General features: G+C 47.8%; 1 protein-coding gene across 1 annotated transcript; it reads left to right on the forward strand.

Moving 5' to 3' along the window:
- The first annotated feature begins 299 nt into the window (after positions 1–299).
- HOXB3 (homeobox B3) lies at positions 300–21,796 on the forward strand. The gene is given in 5 exon segments (XM_030966365.1): positions 300–493; positions 6,110–6,166; positions 17,880–18,364; positions 20,465–20,928; positions 20,931–21,796. Coding segments are annotated over 3 exon segments (1,167 nt in total). The 5' UTR covers positions 300–493; positions 6,110–6,166; positions 17,880–17,976; the 3' UTR covers positions 21,246–21,796.
- Positions 21,797–24,054: the final 2,258 nt, after the last annotated feature.

Below are 24,054 nucleotides of genomic sequence, written 5' to 3' on the forward strand. Positions count from 1 at the left end.
CCGCTCCGCAGCTCCGCTTGTCACTCACTGTTCCTCCCTCTTGCAACATTTTAAAGTCTTCATAAAGAGAAACAGCTCGCCGGGCAGATCCCGGCTGCTCGGCAGGGATTTTTTGGGGGGTTTTTTGGGAGTTTTCCCCCCGTTTTTCTGGGTTTTTTTTTGGTTTTTATTTTTTTTTTCCACAGCAGAACAAACCCTCCCCCTCCATCCCCATCCTTGTCCCAATTTCAGCTTTTTTTTTGCACGGATTTTTAATTTTTCCTCCACCTCCGATCCGTTCCGTCCGAGCCCAACGAGTCCAAAAAAAAAAACCCCAAAAAAAAAAAAAATCAAAGCGTCTTTGAGGGAAAAAACAAAATAAATCCCGACGCCACCGAGATGCAGCGGGGCTGAAATAAATGAGATTCTTCTTAATTTTCCTGCTCCAGTGAGGAATCCTCTGCGCCCCGAGCCGGCTTTTCCTCCTCCTCCTCGGAGCCCTGGAGTCTCGCAGGTAAGAAGTTCAAAAGAATAAATAAATAAATGAAGAAACGCTGCCAGGGGCCGCGAGCTGTAATTAATTAATTGCTCCGAAGGCTCTGACAAGGCTTCAGCGGGAGCCTCAAATTAACAGCGAGGCCGAAGAGGAGCGAAAAAAATAAATCCAGAACCGGCACCAGCTCCTTTCCAAACGCGGCTTTTTCCCCTTGAAAAAGTTCTTTTATTTTTTCTTTATTTGTTAAAGATTTCGCAGCTTCTGAGTGGTTTGGAAAGGAAAAAAAACCCAAAAAATGCAAAATAACCCCAAAAAAACCCCCATAAAACCCTTTGGAAAAGCGGCTGTGAAAGCGCAGAACGCTCGGCCCGGTGATTTATGGCCCCACCAAGTTTTTTGTTTACTCGGAGCAAACCTCAAATTACAAAGAAAAAAAAAAAAAAAGGAGGAAAAAATAGAAAAAAAAGGGAATTTTTTCCCAAGCTGGAGCGCGTTTTCCTGGGCCAGATGTGCCCCACAAACATCTGGACGCTCTCGCTGCTTCTCCTCCTCCAGTTCGGGGCTTGAGGCTCCTGAAAATTCGGATTTTTTTGGGTTTAAAAAGCCCCGATTTGAGAAATGTTGGGTTTGGAGCCTTTTTGGGGGAGGGAGGGGTGCGGAAAACGCCCCCAGACCTGGCGGGGAGGGCGTGGGAACAGCGCGGGTTTTGGTTTTGGGGCATTTCTGCTCCAAATTTCTGTCTCAGGGAAAAAAAAAGTAAATAAAAATAAAAATAAAAATCCCCGTCCCTCCTCCCCTAGGAAAGCGAGATTTAAAGGGAGACAGAAAAATCCTTTGTGCGGCGGGGAAAAGGGGGAAAAAACCCCTCAGAAAATGGAATTAAAGCGGCAAAGTTCGGGTGGAAATTTCAATATTTTGGGGCTCTCTGCTCTGCTCTGGCTCCTCTCCCTCCGGAGGCGCTGCCAGCTCCAAAAATTCCTCATTCCTCGAGAAACCGGGCAAGTTTTGGGCTCGGATTTCCCAGAGACAAAAGCGGAATTGGGAGCAGCTCCAGCAGCGCCTCTCTGCCTTTTAATTTCTTTTTTAAAATTATTTTTATTTTTATTTTTATTTTTATTTTTATTTTTATTTTTATTTTTATTTTTATTTTTATTTTTATTTTTATTTTTATTTTATTTTTATTTTTATTTGTATTTGTATTTGTATTTGTATTAGTTTTATTAGTTTTATTATTTTTATTTTTAATTTTTTATTATTTTTATTATTTTATTATTTTTATTATTTTATTATTTTTTATTATTTTTATTTTTATTATTCTTATTTTATTTCCTGCAAATTTCTCCAGTTTCGGAATTCTCCCCCCATTCTCCTCCCAGCCAAACTTGAATTTTTTCATTTATTTCTTTCATTTATTTAATTTTTTATTTATTTTTTTTAAACCGAGCGCTCGATCTGCCGGCGAATGAAACCCGAGGAGAAACCGCAGGCCCTAAGTGGCCGCGATTTAATTGATTTTGTCATAAATCACCCGCTCCGCGGAGAAGCAAAGTTTGCGCTGAAGTAAATTGATATTAATGGACATTTCTGCTCTTTCACCGCGCGGATTTGGGGCCGCTCCCGCTCTTTCGGGACAGGACAATTTTAGGGGATTTCTTTGATTTATTTCCCCGCCTTTCCAAGCCGGTTTTTTTTCCACTCTCCCTAAAACAAAAATCCGATTTTTATTCGGGATTCCTGTGTGGAGGAGGGAGCTCAGCGCCCTGAGGAGATTTATTTTGGGGGTTTGAGCACCGAAAATTGAATTTATTTGGGATTTTTTTCCCCCATCCCCGTGCGTTGTTCCGGGGCTTTCTGGGGGTGGCCGGGATTGGATATTTTGGGAATTTTCTCCCGGATTTTCTCAGGAATGGGATTTAACCCCTTCGGTGCCCCCGCTCCCGATTAATAATTAACCCGGGATGGCCGCGGGCCCTTTGAAGTGCTGATAAGGATGCTCAGAACAACAATAACAAAAAAAAGCGGATTTTACCCCCAAAAAGAGCCGGGCGCGGTGCTTTTTGGGGCTGATTTTAACCCCAAAAAGAGCCGGGCGCGGTGGTTTTTGGGGCTGATTTTAACCCCAAAAAGAGCCGGGCGCGGTGGTTTTTGGGGCTGTATTCTACAAAAAGAGCCGGGCGCGGTGGTTTTTGGGGCTGTTTCGGGACGCGCAGCTCAGGTGGAGAAATCCCGGCTGTGAAACCGCCCCAGAGCGAAAAAACCGAATTTCTCGGCGCCGCTTTTCCCTCCCTCGGGATCCTTCCTGCGGATTTTTAAATCTTTTCGAGGTGAAAAGGGAACTCAGCTCGTTCCGGGATCCGGGCGGCAGGATTCCTGCGAAGGAAAAATAAAATTCACCCAATTCCTCCTTTTCCTCACAAAAACGGCCCTGGGAAAAGCTGGGAGGAGAAAAGATTTGAAATTTCATTTTTCCCCTTTTTTTTTTTTTTTTTCCCTTCTTTTATTTTTTGGAGGAGGAGGAGGAGGTGGGGGGTTATAAAATAGATAAAAACGGTGAAAAAACGGGGAAAACGGGGAAAAACGGGGAAAAACGGGGAAAAACGGGGAAAAACGGGGAAAAACGGGGAAAAAGGGGGGAAAATGGGGAAAAAAACGGGGGAAAAGGGGAAAAACGGGGGAAAACGGGAAAAAATGGGGAAAAAACGGGGAAAAACGGGGAAAAAACGGGGAAAAAACCGGGAAACGTCTCCTCCGTGCTGGGGTCATCCCAAGGATTTGGGACGCAGAAAAAACCCAAATTTTTCCTTTTCTTTGATCTCAAATTCCGGTTTTTAACCTCTGGATTTCCAAGCCGTGTTGGTGCTGCCGCTCTCCCCGTTTGTGTCAAAGAGAAAAAAGGGGAAAAAATGAAAATTAGAAAGGGAAATAATAAGAAAAATCGAAGAGAGAAGGGAAAAAACCGGGATGGAATTGGCTGCTCGGCTCCCGGGAGGTTTTGGGAATTCTTGGGATTCCCAATTCTCGCTAAAATGGGAAAAAAAACCCAAAAACCCAAAACTTTGACGTGGTTGGGTCACGTGGGCGCAGAATTCCAGCGATGATTTGGGGGAAAAAGGGGCGGGAATGGGGAAGGGGGAGGGGGGGGTGGGGATTCCCATCCCTGCCCCCCCAAAAATCCCCCCAAAAATTTAAAATTTTCCCCTCACCCCTCACGGAGCCCGGAGAGGATTTTTTGGGTGTCCCAAAATCCCTCAAAAAAATCCTGGGGCTCCCTAAAAATTCCTGGGGCCACCAAAAAAAAATAATCCTGAAGCCTCCCCCAAAAAATCCTGGATTTTTGAGTTTCCCAAAATCCTGGAGCCCCCAAAAAATCCTGGATTTTTGCGTTTCCCAAAATCCTGGAGCCCCCCAAAAAAATCCTGGATTTTTGGGCGTCCCAAAGTCCTGAGGTTCTAAAAACTCCTGGGATTTTTGGGTGCCCCAAAATCCTCAGGATCCCAAAAAAATCCTTGGATTTCTGGGTGCCCATGTGCCCCCATTCTCGGGGTGTTTTTGTGGCCGTTTTTTTTTTGTTTTATTTTGATTTTTGGGGTGTTTTTTTCGGGTTTTATGGTTTTTTTTGAGGCAGCTCCAGAGCGCGTCCTCGGGTTGATCATTAACCGGTGAATTATTGCTGCTCCCAGCAAAGGTCAGGCCGAGGAAAAAACTCCGATCTGTCACCAAAAAAACAACAAAAAGAATTCCGATTTCTCCCCCTGCCCCGGTTTCGCGAGGTCCCGGAGCCTTCGTTGCTCTCCCCTCCTCCTCCTCGTTGTTTGCGGGATGGAAAAACCCCAAATTCTTCCTTTTTTGCCCCAAAAAATAAAAAGATCTCAGATGGGGCGAGCCCCGCCCGCGGGATGCGGGAGGAGCGGGAGCGGCTCCGCCCCTGAGAGAAGAATTAATAGAGAAAAAAAAAACCCAAAAAAACCCAAAAAAACCCCAAATCAAACCAAAGAACGCGGGGAGGGGCGGGGGAAGCCTCTGCTGCGAGGGAATAAATTAAAAACGAAGAAAAACCAAAGCAAAACAACCAGAAAAACAAAGCACAACGAGCCCCCCCCTCCCCGTTCTTTATTCCAGCTCCCTCTCGTTTGTTTGTTTCTCTTTTTCCCTCCCGCTCCAAGAAATGCGATTTCCCCTCTTTTTTCCCTCTTTTTCCTCCCGGCGCGGGGGGAACTGGGGACGAGGCAGCGTTTGCTGAGTCCCTTGGTGTCCCCTGGGGTTCCTCAGTGTCCCCCGATATCCCTGATGTCCCCTGGTGTCCCCTGGTGTTCCTCAGTGTCCCCTGGTGTCCCCTGGGTTCCTCAGTGTCCCCCAATGTCCCTGATGTCCCCTGGTGTCCTCTGGTGTCCCCTGATGTCCCCTGGGGTTCCTCAATGTCCCCTGGTGTCCCCTGGGGTTCCTCAGTGTCCCCTGATGTCCCCTGGTGTCCTCTGGTGTCCCCTGGTGTCCTCTGGTGTCCCCTTGCGTCCTCTGGGGTTCCTCAATGTCCCCTGGGGTTCCTCGGTTCCTCAATGTCCCCTGGTGTCCCCTGGGGTTCCTCAGTGTCCCCTGGGGTTCCTCAGTGTCCCCCGATGTCCCTGATGTCCCTGGTGTCCCCCGGTGTCCCCCGGGGTTCCTCAGTGTCTTCTTGGTGTCCCCCAGCGTCTCTTGATATCCCCTGGTGTCCTCCTGGGCTCCTCAGTGTCCCTCAGTGTCCTCTGTGCTCCTCAGTGTCCCCAGTGTCCCCCAATGTCCCTGATGTCCCCGATGTCCCTGATGTCCCTGGTGTCCCTCAGTGTCCTTGGTGTCCTCCAGCCTCTTGATGTCCCTGGTGTCCTCCTGGCCGGTTCCCCTGATGTCCCACGTGTCCCCACATGCCCCGCTGTCCCTGGTGTCCCCGGTGTTCTCCCGGGGTTCCTCAGTGTCCCCGCAGTCCCCGCTGTCCCGCTGATGTCCCCCGATGTCCCCAATGTCCCCGATGTCCCCACCCAGGGGGTTCCAGGGAGCAGAAGGAAACCCCGGGCAAGACACAGAGGGGCTTTTGTCCCTCTTGTCCCCATTTTATCCTGCTTGTCCCCATTTTATCTCCCTTTGTCCCCATTTTGTCCTCCTTGTCCCCATTTTATCCCCTTGTCCCCATTTTATCCCCCTTGTCCCCATTTTATCCTCCTTGTCCCCATTTTGTCCCTTTTGTCCCCATTTTATCCCCCTTGTCCCCATTTTGTCCTTTTTGTCCCCATTTTGTCCCACTTGTCCCCATTTTATCCCCCTTATCCCAATTTTGTCCCTCCTTGTACCCCATTTTGTCCTTTTTGTCCCCATTTTATCCCCGTTGTCCCCATTTTGTCCTTTTTGTCCCCATTTTGTCCCTTTTGTCCCCATTTTATCCCCCTTGTCCCCATTTTGTCCTCTTTGTCCCCATTTTGTCCCTTTTGTCCCCATTTTATCCCCCTTGTCCCCATTTTGTCCCTTTTGTCCCCATTTTGTCCCCGGTGTCCCCAGTGCTACCCCGCCGCTCAGTCCCCTCACCCGCCCTGTTCTGAGCCCATTTCCCCTTTTTTAATTTTTAATTTTTAATTTTTATTTTTATTTTTCTTTTCTTTCCCTCCTCAGTCCCGCTCCTCTCCCCGCGTCGGCCTCGGATCTGCTGCAGCCGCCCCCGGAGCCCCGGTGAGTTTCCCTTCAGCTCCGGCTGTCCGTCTGTCCGTCTGTCCGTCCTCAGCAGCCTGGCCTCTTCTATTATTTCATTATTTCATTATTTTATTTTATTTTATTTTATTTTATTTTATTATATTTTATGCTATTATTACTACTACTAGTAGCATCACTACTACTATTACTACTGCTACTACTATTATTATCACTATCATAATCATAATCATTATTATTATTAATAATATTAATATTAATAATAATAATAATAATAATAATCATCATAATAATCATCATCATCATAATAATCGGGACATTTGCCTTGGAAGGGCGGAGCACAAATCACGACACTTACCTTTGAGGGAAACCCCAAATCGCGACATTTGCCTTGGAATGAAACCGCGTATCGCGACATGCGCCTTTGAGGGAAAATTCCAAATTGCGACATTGGCCTTGGAAGGGCAGAGCCCAAATCGCGACATTTGCCCTTGAGGGAAACCCCAAATCGTGACATTTGCCTTGGAAGGAACGAAAACCCCATATCGCGACATTTGCCCTTGAGGGAAACCCCAAATCACGACATCTGCCTTGGAAGGAAGGCAAAGCCCATATCGTGACATTCGCCTTTTATGGGAACCCCAAATTGCGACATTTCCCTTTGAAGGAAGGGAAACCCCCATATCGCGACATTTGCTCTTGAGGGAAACCCCAAATCACGACATTGGCCTTGGACGGAAGGCAAAGCCCAAATCGCGACATTCGCCTTTGAGAGAAACCCCAAATCGTGACATTGGCCTTGGAGGGGAAAGCCCAAATCGCAACATTAGCCTTGAAATGAAACCGCGTATTGCGATATTTGCCTTTGGAGGGAAAGCCCAAATCGCGACATTTGCCTTTGAAGGAAGGGAAACCCCAAATCGTGACATTCGCCCTTGAGGGAAGGGAGGGATAACCCCAAATCGCAAGATTTGCCTTTGGAGGGAAAAGCCCATATCGCGACATTTGCCTTGGAAAGAAGGCAAAGCCCATATTGTGACATTCGCCTTTTAGGGGAACCCCATATCGCGACATTGGCCTTTGAAGGGAGGGAAAAGCCCAAATTGCGACATTTGCGTTGGAAGGAAGGCAAAGCCCATATTGCGACATTTGCCTTTGGAGGGAAACCCCCAAATCGCGACATTTGCCTTTGGAGGGAAACCCCATATCGCGACATTGGCCTTTGAGGGAAGGGAAACCCAAAAGCAATCGCGACATTGGCCTTGGAAGGAAGGGAAAAGCCCATATCGCGACATTTGCCTTTGAGGGAAACCCTATATCGCGACATTTGCCTTGGAAAGAAGGCAAAGCCCATATTGAGACATTTGCCTTTGGATGGAAACCCCCAAATCACGACATTTGCCTTTTAGGGGAACCCCAAATCACGACATTTGCCTTTGGAGGGAAACCCCCAAATCGCGACATTTGCCTTTTAGGGGAACCCCAAATCGCAACATTTGCCTTTGAAGGAAGGGAAGCCCAAATCGCGACATTTGCCTTTGAGGGAAACCCCATATCACGACATTCCCCTTACAAGGGAAAGCCCAAATCGCGACATTTGCCTTTGAGGGAAGCCCCCATATCGCGACATTGGCAGCTGATTGGGAGCGGCTATCCCGAATGCTCGGGGTGGGGAAAAATCCGAATTTCTCCCCCTGCGGAGGAGCCGCTCTCCTGGGTGTCCCGGAGCTCCCCAAAATCAGAGATGCAGAAATGCTCCCCAAAATCAGAGATGCAGAAATTCTCCCCAAAATCAGAGATGCAGAAATGCTCCCCAAAATCAGAGACGCAGAAATTCTCCCCAAAATCAAAAATGCAGAAATCCAGGGGAGCGTTCAGCTCCGGAGAAGTTTGTGAACAGCCCACGGTTGGTTTTCCTCTTATTCCCCTTCTTCCTCTTTTTTTTTTTTTTTTTTTTTTTTTTTTTTTTCTTTTTCCTCTCTTCCTTTTTTTCTTTTCCTCTTTTTCTATTTTTTCCCCCTCTTTTCCCCCATTTTTTCCTCTTTTTTCCTCTCTTTTTCCTCCTTTTTTCTCCCTCTTTTATCTCGTTTTCTTCTTTTTCCTCTTTTTCCCTCTTTTTCTCTTTTCCCCCCTCTCTTTTTCCCCTCTCTTTTTCCCCTCTTTCCCCCATTTTTCCTTCTCTCTTTCCTCCTCTTTTCCCCCATTTTTTCCTCTTTTTTCCCTCTTTTTCCCTCTTTTCCCCCTTTTTCCCCTTTTTCCCTCTTTTCCCTCTTTTCCCCCTCTTTTTCCCCTTTTTTCCTCTTTTCCCTTCTTTTTCCCTCTTTTCCCCTTTTTTTCTTTTTCCCTCTCTTTTTCCCTCTTTTCCCCTTTCCCTTTTTTCCCCCTTTTTTCCTCTTTTTCCCTTTTTTTTCCCTCTTTTCCCCTCTTTTTCCCTTTTTCCCTTTTTTTCCCTTTTTTCCTTTTTCCTCTTTTTCCCCTCTTTTCCCCCTTTTCCCGCTTTGCCGGGACCTGTCTCGCAGCCGGAGATCGATGTCGGGGCCGCTCATAAAATCTCCGATGCGAGGGGAGGGGAGGTGGAAACGAAACCCCCGTCAAACGCCAATTGCGGGGGTCCCGCGCCCAGCTGGGGCTGCAGGCTGCAACAAAACCGAATTTTCACAACCAAAGCTGCAAAAAAACCCGGAATTTTTCGGGATAAAACTTTAAAAATCACCTGGAAAACCTCGGCTGAGAGAGTCCCCAAAAGTCCAAATCTTCCCTTGGCCATCTTTCTTTTTTCTTAATTTTTTTCCTTCTTTTTTTTTCTTGTATTTTTTAAAATTTAAATTTTTCTCTTTTTTTTTTCCCTTTTATTTTCTTCTCTTTTTTTTTTTCTTTTTTTTTTTTTTTTTTTTTTTTTTTTTTTTTTTTTTTTTTTTTTTTTTTTTTTTTCTTCTTTTTTTTTCTTCTTTTTTTCTTCTTTTTTTTAATCTTTTTAAAATTCTGTTCTCCTTTTCGTTTTGCTCTCCAGACTTCTCAGCCTGCAGGCGCAGCGCACAGAAATTAAAAAATTTAATAATAATAATTTTAAAAATAAATAAAGAAAAGGCCACGGGAGCCCTCGATGGGTCCCCACCATCCCAGGCGGCTCCAAAGAGATTTTTTGCGGAGCCTCTTTCCCTTTTTCTTCCCAAAATTCCCCCTCGTCAGCACTTTGGGCAGAGAGGGGAGCGCCCGCAATTAAAGGAGATAATTGGGGTGGGGAACAAAGAGGAAAAAAAAGGGAGAAAAAAGGGGGGAAAAAGGAAAAAAAAAGAAAAATAAAAGTGCAGACACCTAAATTCCTCAGCCCTGCCTTCCTCCCACTTGCCAGCCCCTCCTGGTTATGGGGTTTTTTAAAATTCTGCCCTAAAATCCCTAAAAAAAAAAAATCTCTAAAATTTTCCCTAAAATCCCTTTAAAAATCCCCCCAAAAATTTCCCTAAAATCCCTAAAAATCAAATCCCTAAAATCCCTAAAAAACTCCCTAAAATCCCTTCTTGGCCAAGGTTTTGCTGCCGGGAGAGGCAAAAATGGTAAATTTCGGGTTCTTGCTACCAGCGATAATAATTAGCTTCATTAACATAAATCATAATTAGCTTCATTAACAGCAAACAGAATTAGCTTCATTAACAGAAATCATAATTATCTTTATGGTCCCCCGCTACCCCCAGAGCCCCTCAGGGCTCCCAGGGTGAGCAAAGTTCCGCTGAGGTTACTCCGAGTTGTAGCGCCACTGAGCGTGCTCAGAGTTCCGCTGAGGTTACTCCGAGTTGTAGGAACAGAGAGAATTGCTCCAAAAAAAAAAAAACCTCAAAAATTTTGGGGTTTGGGTTTTGGTGTGGCTGAGGAGAAAAGAAATTGGCTCAAAGTTCCACTGAAGTTACTCCGAGTTGTAGCAACACCAAGCGTGCTCAGAGTTCTGCTGAAGTTACTCCGAGTTGTAGCGACACTGAGAGTTGCTCAAAGAAAAACCCCAAAAACCGCCCAAAAATTTTGGGGTTTGGTTTTTGGGGTGGCTGAGAAGAAGGGAAATTGGGGGAGCATCCTCAGGGTGCTGAAAGTTCCGCGGAAGTTACTCCGAGTTTTAGCAACACTGAGCATTGCTCAACCCCCCCAAGAAACCTCCAAAAATTTTGGGGTTTGGGTTTTGGGGTGGCTGAGGAGAAGGGGAATTGGGGGAGCATCCTCGGGGTGCTGGAAGTTGTGGAGTTACTCCGAGTTGTAGCAACACCGAGCATCGCTCAAAACCGCCCCCTAGAAACCCCCGAAAATGTTGGGGTTTGGGTTTTTTGGGGTGGCTGAGAAGGGAACTTGTGGGGAGCATCCTCTGGGTGGTGAAAGTTCCGCTCAGGTTATTCCGAGTTGTAGCAACAGTGAGAATTCCGAAACCCCAAAATCGGGGTTTGGAGTTTGGAGGGCCTGAGGAACAGGGAGACTGGGGGAGCGTCCTCAGGGTGCTGAAAGTTCCACGGAAGTTACTCCGAGTTGTAGCAACACCGAACACTCAGAAAGCCCAAAAATGGGATTTGGGGTTTTTGAGGTGGCTGAGGAGAAGGGAGATTGGCTCTGAGGTGCTCAAAGTTCCACCGAGGTTACTCTGAGTTGTAGCAACAGTGAGAATTGCTCAAAACACCCCCAGAAACCCCAAAATTGGGGTGGCTGTGAGAAGGGAAATTGGGGAGAGCATCCTCGGGGGTGCTGAAAGTTGCGCTGAAGTTACTCCGAGTTGTAGCAAGGCCGAGAATTGCTCAAAACCACCCCCAAGAGACCCCCAGAATTTTGGGGTTTGGTTTTTTGGGGTAGCTGTGAGAAGGGAAATTGGGGGAGCATCCTCGGGGTGCTGAAAGTTCCGCCGAAGTTACTCCGAGTTGTAGCAACACCAAACACTCAGAAACCCCGAAATTGGGATTTGGGGTTTTTGAGTGGCTGAGGAGAAGGGAGATTGGCTCTGAGGTGCTCAAAGTTCCACCAAAGTTACTCTGAGTTGTAGCAAGACCGACCATCGCCAAAAACACCCCCCAGAAACCCCAAAAAATTTTGGAGTTTAGGTTTTGGGGTGGCTGTGAGAAGGGAAATTGGGGGAGCATCCTCGGGGTGCTGAAAGTTCCGCGGAAGTTACTCCGAGTTGTAGCAACACCGAACATTCAGAAACCCCAAAAATGGGATTTGGGGTTTTTGAGGTGGCTGAGGAGAAGGGAAATTGGCTCTGGGGCGCTGAAAGTTCCGCCGAAGTTACTCCGAGTTGTAGCAACACCGAGAATTGCTCAAAACATCCCCAGAAACCCCCCGAATTTTGGGGTTTGGGTTTTTTGGGGTGGCTGTGTAGAAGGGAAATTGTGGGGAGAGCATCCTCGGGGGTGCTGAAAGTTCCACCGAGGTTACTCCGAGTTGTAGCAACACCGAACACTCAGAAACCCCAAAAATGGGATTTGGGGTTTTTGGGGTGGCTGAGGAGAAGGGAAATTGGGGGAGCATCCTCGGGGGTGCTGAAAGTTCCACCGAAGTTACTCCGAGTTGTAGCAACACCAAACACTCAGAAAGCCCAAAACTGGGATTTGGGGTTTTTGAGGTGGCTGAGGAGAAGGGAGATTGGCTCTGAGGTGCTCAAAGTTCCACCAAAGTTACTCTGAGTTGTAGCAAGACCGACCATCGCTCAAAACACCCCCAGAAACCCCAAAAAATTTGGAGTTTAGGTTTTTGGGGTGGCTGTGAGAAGGGAAATTGGGGGAGCATCCTCGGGGTGCTGAAAGTTCCGCGGAAGTTACTCCGAGTTGTAGCAACACCGAATATTCAGAAACCCCCAAAATGAGATTTGGGGTTTTTGAGGTGGCTGAGGAGAAGGGAGATTGGCTCTGGGGCGCTGAAAGTTCCGCCGAAGTTACTCTGAGTTGTAGCAAGAGCGACCATTGCTCAAAACACCCCCAGAAACCCCCAAAATTGGGGTGGCTGTGAGAAGGGAAATTGGGGAGAGCATCCTCGGGGGTGGTGAAAGTTCCGCTGAAGTTACTCGGAGTTGTAGCAAGGCCAAGAATTGCTCAAAACCACCCCCAAGAGACCCCCAGAATTTTGGGGTTTGGGTTTTTGGGGTGGCTGAGGAGAAGGGAAATTGGGGGAGCATCCTCAGGGTGCTGAAAGTTCCACCGAGGTTACTCCGAGTTGTAGCAACACCAAACACTCAGAAACCCCGAAATTGGGATTTGGGGTTTTTGAGTGGCTGAGGAGAAGGGAGATTGGCTCTGAGGTGCTCAAAGTTCCACCAAAGTTACTCTGAGTTGTAGCAAGACCGACCATCGCTCAAAACACCCCCAGAAACCCCAAAAAATTTGGAGTTTAGGTTTTTGGGGTGGCTGTGAGAAGGGAAATTGGGGGAGCATCCTCGGGGTGCTGAAAGTTCCGCGGAAGTTACTCCAAGTTGTAGCAACACCGAATATTCAGAAACCCCCAAAATGAGATTTGGGGTTTTTGAGGTGGCTGAGGAGAAGGGAGATTGGCTCTGGGGCGCTGAAAGTTCCGCCGAAGTTACTCCGAGTTGTAGCAACACCGAGAATTGCTCAAAACCACCCCCAAGAGACCCCCAGAATTTTGGGGTTTGGGTTTTTGGGGTGGCTGAGGAGAAGGGAAATTGGGGGGAGCATCCTCGGGGGTGCTGAAAGTTCCACCGAAGTTACTCCGAGTTGTAGCAACACCGAACACTCAGAAAGCCCAAAAATGGGATTTGGGGTTTTTGAGGTGGCTGAGGAGAAGGGAAATTGGCTCTGGGGCGCTCGAAGTTCCGCTGAGGTTACTCCGAGTTTTAACAAGAGTGAGAATTGCTCAAAACACCCCCAGAAACCCCCAAAAATTTGGGGTTTGGGTTTTTGGGGTGGCTGAGTAGAAGGGAAATTGGGGAGAGCATCCTCGGGGTGGCGAAAGTTCCACCGAGGTTACTCCGAGTTGTAGCAACACCGAACAATCAGAAACCCCGAAATTGGGGTTTGTTTTGTGGGGCGGCCCCGAGAAAAGGAAATTTGGGGGCGCCCCCTGAGCCCCGGCCGGGCCGGGAGGGGGAGCTGCCGGCCAGGCTCATTTGCATAAATTGACGCCTAATTGTTCATCACGCGGATCAAAGGCGCCGCCGCCGCCTCCTGCCCAGGCCGGGCCCCACAATTCGCCATCTCCCAGCACCCCCCGAGCAAACCCCACATTTCTGGCGGGGTCCCTGCTCCGAGCCCCCCTCCCGTCACCCCCGAGCCCCTCGCAGCCTTCCCGCCATCCTTTTCATTTTAATTGAATGTTAATTTTAATTTTAATTTTAATTTTAATTTTAATTTTAATTGTAATTTTAATTTTAATTTTAATTTTAATTTTAATTTTAATTTTAATCCCAGCCCAGCGGTTCTATGGAGGGGGGGGGGGGTTCGAGTGGTGCTGGTGAGGAGGGGGGGGCGGAATTTCTGAATTAATAATCTCTGAATTATCTCCGAATTATCTCCGAATTATTTCGGAATTTCTGCTCCCTTTTCTTCCTTTTTTTTTTTTTTGGCCTTCTCCTTTTTTTTTTTTTTTTTTTTTTTTCCTCCCTTCTCGTCTCCCTTCTTCCCCTTTGCTCGAGCAGAGGCCATTGTTATCAGTGAGCAGCGCGTACCAGAGGCCAAGTGGAACCTCCAGCGTTTGGCCATCCCCAAACCCCCCTCGGCTTTTCCCGCACGCTGGGAAGCGTCCTGATTTATTTATTTATTTTTTTTTAATCATTTTTTTATTTATTTTTCATCCCCCCACCACAAACGGAGAGCGAGCGAGACAATTTGAGCCACCGTAACCGCCTGGCTGAACCCCCTCCCCCCTCTGTTTTACCTTATTTTTTTTTAAATATTTTTTTTAAAAATAATATTTTGAACAACCCATCCCACCCACCGTAAAACCGGATGGAATCTTTTCCATTTTTTTAAAATTTTTTGATCCTTTTGACGCTTTTCGCCCGCGCGTTTATTCCCGTAGCGTTTTGAAAGGAGCCGAGAGAGAGAGAGAGAGAAAGACCAAAAAAAAAAAAAACCAAAAAAAAAAACCAGAAAAAAGCAGAAAAAAGCGGGGAGTACCGGGAGGGGCAGCGGGAGGGGGGGTCACTCCTCGCTTATTGATTGCGTGGATGCTGGATGTGAAAATATATTATGTCTGCCTGTGCTTGGCTCGTCAGAGACTAAGGTAAGCCGGACTCAAATAGGCGATCACTTTGTGAATGGCGGAGTATATGTCCCAATGATTTATGACCATATGACTCCAATCTCGGTTCAAGAAGAGTTCACAAGCTTTAAGCTTCCTTCCACGCAGAGCCTCTTTTGCAGCCCTCACCCACCGCCTGGATTTTTTTTGGTTTTGTTTTTTTTTTAAATTCCGCCATCCCCACCCTCTTTTTTTTTTTTTTTTAATTTATTTAAATTTTTTTTCCGCCTTTCCACGCGGTTTATTTTAATTTTTAATTCATTTTTTTTTCCGCCTCTCCCCGCGTTTTCTAAATTTAATTATTTTTTTTCCGCCTCTCCTCGCGTTGTCTAAATTTAATAATTTTTTTCTCCGCCTCTCCCCGCGTTTTCTAAATTTAATTTTTTTCCCCCTCTTCTCCCCGCGTTTTTCAATTTTTTAATTTTTAAATTTTTTTTTTCCCCCGCCTCTCCCCGCGTTTTTCCAGCCGGGGGTGTGGGGGGGGGGGAGAGTTGTTGCTTTGGGGTGCGGGCGGAGGGAGGAAGGGAAATTTGGGGGACGCTTCGCTGTTTTTTGCAGGCGCGGGGCTCCGGGCTCGCCCCCAGCTCCCGCCCCATTGTTGCAGGGCACGCTCGGGATATTTGGGATTGATCGGGACGGGGATGGGAGGGCACAGGCGCTGCTCTCCCCCAGGAGCGCTCGGGGCTCGCGAAATTCGGGTTTTCCAACATGGAGGGGCCGCTTCTCCAGCAGGAAAACCCTCCGGCCTCCGCTGCTTCCCTCCCTTTCCCCGCCTGATTCCCGCATTTCTGCATTTCTATATTTATTTCTATATTTATTTCTATATTTATTTCTATATTTATTTCTATATTTATTTCTATATTTATTTCTATATTCCCATTTTATCCCGGAGCATCCTCGTCCTCCCCGCACCCCCTTCCGCTGCCTCACCTTTCCCCCTCCCGATTCTTCATTTTTTTTTTTTTTTTTTTTTTTTTAATTTAAATGGCCCCAAATCCTCGCCCTCCAAAGTTGCAGGCAAAGAGTTTTTGGGGAATCGCTGCCCAAGCGAAACTCGGAGCTGGAGCAGCTCCCGCCCGCCTTTAATTGGAGCACGACATCATCGAATATTTATTATTCTGCCGGGGCTTTTTTTTTTTTTTTTTTTTTTTTTTTTTTTTTTTTTTCCCCTTTTCCTAAGCAATTCCTTGGAGTAAATAATTAGGATTGCGGCCGTCCCGGGCGAAGATAAATGAGCGGCATTTGTGAGGCGCTGAGAGATGAGGTACAAAGCGGAGCCACGAGCGAGGCGGAGGGGGTTGTAAATTTATTTTATGGACGTTTAAAACAACAAGAACCCAAAAAAAAAAAAAAAACAAACCAGGAAAAAAGAATAATCGCCGTTATTTTTAGCTGCTTTGGCCGAGCCTCGCGAGCTTCTGGTTCGGGATTCTTTTGGGTTTTTTGGTTTTGATTTTTAAGTAAATCTTTAGCAGACAGAAAGGCCTCGGAGAAATTCCCACCTCTGCCCCCTCGCAGATATTTCCAGCGAACCTATTCATAATAAAGGCGCTGCTGTTTGTTAATTAATTAATTCACGGCTCGGGGAGCGGAGGCTACTTTTTAATAAGACAAATTTATCATGGCCAGGGAGGAGGAGGAGGAGGAGGAGGAGGAGAATAACTCGCAGCGAGGATCTGCCCTCGGCGCAGACAATAACGCATCTCCGAGGAAGATCCGATGCGGATTTGGGAATGCGGGAAGGATTTAATCAGGGTAAAAAAAAAAAAAAAATTAAAAAAAATTAAATAAATAAATTTCCAAAAGCCCAGCGGACCCTCCGTGGACGCTGCGAGGATGGGGTGAAGCAAACGGAGCTTTGGTGCGGCGTGACATAAAAACAGCAGCCAGGAAAAGGAGGGGGAAAAAAATGTTATTTATTGTCGAGCTGGGGCTTCTGTTAAAGCCCCGGCACTTAAAAATATCGCGCTGGGCTTTATCTCGGCGGGGTTTGTTTTGTTTTGTTTCGCAGGATGAAAGAGGCCCAGATAAAATTGAATATACAAGAGATACAATTAAATATACAATGGATATCAATCCCCAAACAAACGCTCGCTGGCTCCTTTAAAAAGGCAGAGGAGTCTCTGCCTTTTCTAAAATCCCTCTGCCGATTATTTCCAAGTCGTTTTCACCTTTTTTTTTTTTTTTTTTCCCGGGGTATTTCTACTCTTGTTTAAAGGAGGAGAAAGTTTCTGTTGGGAGAAAAAGGAAAGAGAAAAGAAAGAGATGGAGAAAAATCAGAAAAATCTCAGAGAAAGAGACAGGGGAGGAAAAAGAGGTTTAATTTTGTGATTTTTAAGCTTTGGATTGGGGATTTTTAGACTTTTTTGAGTCTGGATTGAGGGAAAATCCAAGGGGTGCAAAGCGAGGAGCAAACGGCCTCGTGAAGTGTTTGTGTTCCACGAGAAAGAGAGAGGAAAAAGCAAAATAAAATAAAACAACAACAGCAATGAAACCCCAGCGGGCTCGGCATCCGCACCTCCCCAGCTCGGGATTTGGGACGACAAACACAAAACCGTGCCGGGAAAAAAAAAAAAAAAAAAAAAAAAAGGATTTATTTTGTAAATTGAACCTGTCAGAGAAGGGAGAGAGCCCCAGAGCAGGGCAGGGGGAGAAATCGCGTTTTGAATTCCTGCCTGCTCCGATCTGCTGGGAACCTCTGCCCTGAATTCCAGAGGCGCTGGGAGTTCCTGAGTAAACAAAAAAGGGAGCCAAGTGTGCCGGGACAGCGTTACCTGGGGGGAAAGCACGGATTTTCATGGTTACCTGGGGAGAAACACGGATTTTCATGGTTACCTGGGGATAAACACGGATTTTCATGGTTACCTGGGGGAAAACACGGATTTTCGCTGTTCCTGGGGAAAAAACATGGATTTTCGCTGTTATCTGGGGATAAAACACGGATTTTCATAGTTACCTGGGGGAAAACATGGATTTTTGCTGTTACCTGGGGGAAAACACACATTTTTGCCGTTTGCAGCTCAAAAGCAAACCAACCCTGGGGATAAACTTTGAATTTCTGCGCTGGGAGGATTCTGGGGCTGCTCCGTGTGTGATTTCGGTAGGAAGAGCAGGACTTTGGTTGTTCTCGCGGTTTTGGCCGGCGATTCTCCGCTCTGTGCTCTCACGTTTGTGCTGATTTGGGGCTTAGCTGGGTGCGCAAATGTGTGAGCGGCGCAACCCCCAGGGGCGTTTTAGGGGGTTTGTGCGCGGGGGATAAATCCAGGATAAACCAATGTGCCGAAGCCATCCCGCGCGAGGCCGCAGAGCGAAACGAGCAGCGGAAAGAAAAGCCCTGCCACCCCCAAAACCCCCTCGAAAATCGAATTTTTTCCCCGAGCCTGGGCTGGGTGAAATCTGCTGGCAGCATCTGTTCCCCCCCCTGTTCGGCGGGACCCTATTCATGTCAGGAGCCTTTCAGGCCCCAAGATGGATTCCTGGCACTATTATTGTGTTTTTTCTCCTAACCTTTCAGGTCAGCTCCCACCAGCCAGCTGGAGAGGGGCCGTCACGTGGCCTCGGGGTGCCAATGTTCTGCCATAGGGGTGTCAAGACCCTGGTAGCCGAGAAAGATGCAGAAGGCCTCGTACTACGACAGCTCCACGCTCTTCGGGGGTTACTCCTACGCCAATGGGTTCGGCTACGAGGGCGCCCAGCCGCCTTTCCCGGCCTCTTCCCACCTGGAGAGCGACTTCCAGAGGTCCTCCTGCTCCCTGCAGTCCCATGGCAAAAATAAAGAGCTCAACGGGAGCTGCATGCGGCCGGCGTCGCCCAACGCCAACAGCAACAACGCCAACAGCAACGCCGACAGCAACGCCAACGGCGCCGCGGGCCAGGCCGGCAAAAACACCGGCGGGAAATCCAGTCTGGGGGCCGGCGGCAGCATCTCCAAGCAGATCTTCCCCTGGATGAAGGAGTCGAGGCAGAACTCCAAGCAGAAGAGCGGCTCGCCCGGCGCAGGTAGATGGGGAGGCCCCGGTGACGCGCGCCGGCCTCGCCCGCTATGGCAGGACACGGCTAAAAAGCAAAAGAATTGGTGAAGGACGCCTGAGAGTGGCGAAGGGTTGGAGGAATCGATTTAGGGAAGGTCTAAATTCCCGTTTTCCCTGCCTAGAATTGCAAAAAGAGGCCTGAGAATCGCAAAGGGTTGGAGGAAACGGTTTAGGGAAGGACCAAATCCCCGTTTTCCAGCCCGGAGTTCCAAAGAGAGGTCCAAGGGTTGCAGAAATCATTTGGGAAGGCGCAAATTGCTCTTTTCCCCCCCAGAATTCCAACGAGAGGTCTAAGAATCCCAAAGGGCTTGAGAAATCAGTTTAGGGAAGACCCAAATTCCAGTTTCCAGCCCAGAATTCCAAAAAGAGGTCTAAGAACAGCAAAGGATTGGAGAAATGAGTTTAGGGGAGACCCAAATTCCCATTTTCCTGCCCAGAATCCCAAAGAGAGGTCCAAGGGCAGCAGAAATCAGTTTAGGGAAGACCCAAATTCCCATTTTCCTGCCCAGAATCCCAAAGAGAGGTCCAAGGGCAGCAGAAATCAGTTTAGGGAAGACCCAAATTCCCTTTTTCAGCCCAGAATTCCAACAAGAGGTCTAAGAACAGCAAAGGATTGGAGAAATCAGTTTAGGGAAGACCCAAATTCCATTTTCCAGCCCAGAATCCCAACAAGAGGTCCAAGGGCGGCAGAAATCAGTTTAGGAGAGACCCAAATTCTCCTTTTCCTACCCAAAGGGAGGAAGGAAGAGCTGACGGGCGTGAACATTTCCCTTCTCCTCCGCAGGGATGGGGAGAGGACCCCGTGAGACCCCCGGAGGGTCCTGGCCCCGGGCATTGCCCACCCACCCCTGGTTTATTCGTTTATTTATTTATTTATTTATTTTTATATTTATTTATTTGTGGGTTTATTTCAAACACAACCGCGGGTGCTGGACCCTGATCTGGCTGTGGGGACGCAAAATTTGGGGAAAACGTTCTCCCAGCCGCTCAAATCGCCGCTAAAATTCTGTTTGGTGCCTTCCTGGCGCTCAGAGAGAGCCGGCGTGGTGCCACGTCCGAGTTCTCCGTGTGTCCCCACAAAAATTCAGGTAAATTCAGATAAAAACCAAAAATTAATTTTGATTTACCCCTGCCACAAGAAATAGCAACAAAAATTAATTGTTTCACCTTGATTACCACAAACATAAATAACAAAAAATTTGATTTACACAATTAGATAAATTCAGATAAAAATCAAAAATTCATTTTGGATTTACCGCAATTCAGCTCGGATTTGCCACAATTCAGATAAATTCAGATAAAAACCAAAAATTCAGCTCGGATTTACCACAATTCAGATAAATTCAGATAAAACCCAAGAATTCATTTTGGATTTACAGCAATTCAGATAAATCCAGATAAAAACCAAAAATTCAGCTCGGATTTGCCACAATTCAGATAAAAACCAAAATTTCGGCTAGGATTTACCTCAGTTCACATAAATTCAGATAAAAACCAAAATTTCACAGACGAATTCAGAAAAAACCCCCAAAAATTCAGCTCAGACTTACCAGAACTCTGTTGAATTCAGATAAAACCCAAGAATTCAGCTCAGGTTTACCAGAACTCAGATAAAACCCAAAAATTCAGTTTGGATTCACCGCAATTTTGACAAATCCGTTCACACAAACCCCATAGCGTGCTCTTCATCCCGCATTAACAGAATTTATGGAGTTTTCCTCCCGCAGAGCCAAACCTTGGTGCCACGCCTGTGCGCCAACCGCCCCCTCCCCACCCTGCGTTAATTGGCCCCGCGGCCGCCCTGCCCTGCCAAACGCCATTCTCCAGAAAATCATCCTCGGGGAAATAATCTCCTCCTCAATAACGGGCGCTGGAATCCTCTCCTACATGACATGATCAAATTTTCATAAAGCAGGGGCAGCTTTGGAGAACAGGACTCTTAATAAATGACACGATTATGGAGCGCAGGCCGAGGCGCAGGGGCGAGGGGAGGGTTTATTAAGGAGCGGCGCATTCAATTTCCGCCCCTAAGTAAATTCTCTTTTATTTCATTCCGGGGGCGCGACAGAAACCTGCGGCGGCGGCGGCGGCGGTGAGAAAAGCCCCCCGGGCTCCTCGGCCTCCAAGAGGGCGCGCACGGCCTACACCAGCGCCCAGCTGGTGGAGCTGGAGAAGGAATTCCACTTCAACCGCTACCTGTGCCGGCCGCGGCGCGTGGAGATGGCCAACCTGCTGAACCTCAGCGAGCGCCAGATCAAGATCTGGTTCCAGAACCGCAGGATGAAGTACAAGAAGGATCAGAAATCCAAAGGCATGGGCGGCTCCTCCTCGGGAGGGCCCTCCCCGGCGGGCAGCCCCCCGCAGCCCATGCAGGCCTCGGCGGGGTTCCTCAACGCCTTGCACCCCATGAGCGGCGCCTACGAGGCGCCGTCGCCGCCTTCCTTCGGCAAACCGCACCAGAACGCCTACGCCGTGCCCAACCCCGGCTACCAAGCGGCCCTGAAGGGTTGCCCGAGCCAGCAGAAATTCGCCGGGGCGGCGGCGGCGCGGCGGCCGAGTACGAGCCGCACATGCTGCAGGCCAACGGCGCGGCCTACGGCGCCATGCAGGGCAGCCCAGCCTACGTCGGGGGGAACTTTGTGGATTCGCTGCCCGCCTCGGGCCCGGCCCTTTATGGCCTCAACCACCTGGGCCAGCAGCACCAGGCCGGCGCCATGGACTACGGAGGGGTCCCGCCGGGCCAGCCCCACGGACGGTGCGAGAGCCACGCCGCCTGCGCGGAGCTCTCGTCGCACCACGCGACTTCTCAGGGCAGAATCCAAGAGGCGCCCAAGCTCACCCACCTGTGAGAGGGGAAGCTGGTTGTTTTTTGTTTTTTAGGGGGGGAAAAAAAGGGCGGTTTGGGTTTCAGGGATGGTTGTGTTGGGTTTTTTTCCGGCCCGATGGTTTTGGGGTTTGGTGTGAGCACAAAATCCGAGCGGTTTTGGTGGCTTTGGAAGGGAGGAACCTCTTGGGTTTTGACAGAAAAGCTTCTGAAATGGGCTCGGGGTGGTTTTGTGGGAATCCTGCGGGGTTTGAGCGGCCAAATCCGTCGTTTCCAAGCCACGTTCGGATTGTCATGGATAATTCCCGGATGCCGGGAAGGAGAAGAGTCCTCCAGCCAAGTTTTGGGGTCTCTGCCGCCAAAGAACCCCAGAGAGATCCACCAGGAAGCTGCCCCCACTTGGAGTCCTTCTCCAGATCCACCGGTGCTTTCCTTCCCAGCCCTCAGAGGAAGGGTTGTCCTTTTCCGCTGGAAATGGGAGAAATCCAATTTCCCACCCGAAAAAGGAGAAATCCAGTTTCCCACCCGAAAAAGGAGAAATCCAATTTCCCACCGGGAAAAGGAGAAATTCGCTTTCCCACCGGAAATAGGAGAAATTCCATTTCCAACAGGAAAAAGGAGAAATTCCATTTCCAACAGGAAAAAGGAGAAATCCAGTTTCTCACCGGAAAAGGGACAACTCCAGTTTCGGACTGGAAAAAGGAAAAATCCGATTTCCCACTGGAAAAAGGAGAAATCCCCTTTCCCACAGGGTAACTTCCCCCCAAATCCCCCAAACCTGCAAATCCCCAACCCGCCAAGGCCCTGGAGCCGCGCTCGTCCCTCCAGGCCCTGCTCCCCCTCTCCAAAACAACACCACAAAAAAAAAACCACCTTTAAAAAACTCTGGAAAAGAGAGATCTAACCCCAAAAAGGGTCGAGGAAACTGTTGGGAACGCCTAAATCCCCCTTTTTTTTCCCCCCACCCAAAATTCCAAAGAGAGGAAGAAAGAGCGGCCAGGTCTGAATATTTCCCTTCCTTCGCCTCTGCTGAGGCGAAATCTTGATTTCTCCTTTCGGGGAGGGGTTTGGGGGTTTTTTTTGGGGGGTGTTTTTTTGGTTTTTTTAGGGTTGACGAGCAGGAAAAAAACAAAAAGCAATTGGGGAAATCCTGAGCTTCTTTCCTCCTCTCCTTCGAGCTGACGTGAAACAGGGTATATTTGAGCAGAGGGAATGTCCTCGCACGGAAGCAGAAGCCGAGGGATCCCTGGGATCCGCTGACGCTTTCCTGCCGGGACGTCTTTGTTGCACTTAGAGTTTACATATAATGGGTATTAAAAATAATAATAATAATAATAATAATAATAATTTTAAAAAAAACGCGACTTTGAAGGGCTCTCAGCCCCGCCCTTCAGTGAGGTGTGTGTTCTGGTGAACATTCATATATATTTATTGGTTATAGGCAGTTGAAAATATTTTCCTTTTTTCTTTTTTTTTTGTATTATTTATCCGCCCCCCACCCCCCCGCCCCAGACCATGTATTTATATGCGGGAAAAGCAAGCAAAAAAGAAACGACAAAAATAAGAATCAAACGGTACTTTTTTAGTATTTCCTTCAAAAAAAAAAACCAGAAAAAAGGCAGAAAAAAAAAGCAGAAAAACAAGCAGAAAAAAAGCAAAAAAATAATTAAAAAAAACAAAAAAAAAAAAGAAAGGACATTGTGTTCCCCTTGTCATTGTACCACGAGCTTCTTTTAGTTATTGTAATTTAGGGAGAAGCAGTAGTTTTCTGTTCCCTCGGTACTTATGAATAATGTAATTAGTTCTACCGGAGGCATGAGAGCAGAGCAGACTGGAATTGTTCCGTCCTGAATTAGAAGAATTTTCATCGCGGCTCCCTCCCCTCCGCCCCTCCTCTCGCAGCTCTCCCTTTGTTCTTACAGTAGTTCTTTTCTTTCCTCCTGTCTGCTCGACAATTCCTCAATAAACTTTCTGCTCTCCGTTTTATCTCGTCCTATCCGTCCGGGGTTGTTTTATTTTTTTGTGGGGGAAAAATAAAATAAAAATAAATAAATTTTAAAAAAAAGGATTTGAAAGGGGAAAATAAAATGGTGGGAGGAAAGGGAGACGGGGAGGGAAAGGAGAGGGATGGAGAGCGGGGTTGGTTTGGGGTGAAATCCTGGGGATTTGGGCCCACAAAGAGGGATCACGTGGAGCCAGGCCCGGGCTGCCATTGGAGAGGGAAGGAAAACAAAGGAAAAGGGATTAATCACCAAAAATAATAAATAAAAACAAGGAGAGAGGGGGGAAAAAAATTAAAATAAATAAAAGAGAGATGAAAACGTAAAAACGGCCCAGAGTTTCCATGCGGGGCCTTGGGAAGTGACGAGGAATGAAACCCATAATTTCTATGTTATTGAATTCAATATGAAATAATTGAGTTCTGGCCGAAATAATTGAGTTCTGGCTGAAATATTTGAATTGTTTCTGAAATAGGAATGCGTGGCACCCACGTGCGCCCGGCCGCTCCTCCCGGGCACCCCGAATTTGGGTGAAAAGAGGGGAAAAAAACCCCAAATTTGGGTGAAAGTGAGAGGGGAGAGGCAGCGAAAGCAGGCGGAGAAGCCGTGAATAATTTGCTTTTTCTGCTCTAAAGCCCTAAGAAAACTCCCATTAAGGCAGCGAGGGGCAATAAAAGTTTTATGGGCCGGGAAGGCTGGGGGTGAGGAGGAGGAGGAGGAGGAGGAGGAGGAGGAAAGGGGGAGGAAGGTCCCCTCCACAGTGGAAGGAGAGCGGCATTTTGGATTTTCGTTGCGGCCGCGAGAAAAGGGTGGAAAAGCTGGAAAAGGTACCCC

The sequence above is a fragment of the Camarhynchus parvulus genome, chromosome 27, assembly GCF_901933205.1.
Source record: "Camarhynchus parvulus chromosome 27, STF_HiC, whole genome shotgun sequence".
NCBI lineage: Eukaryota > Metazoa > Chordata > Aves > Passeriformes > Thraupidae > Camarhynchus > Camarhynchus parvulus.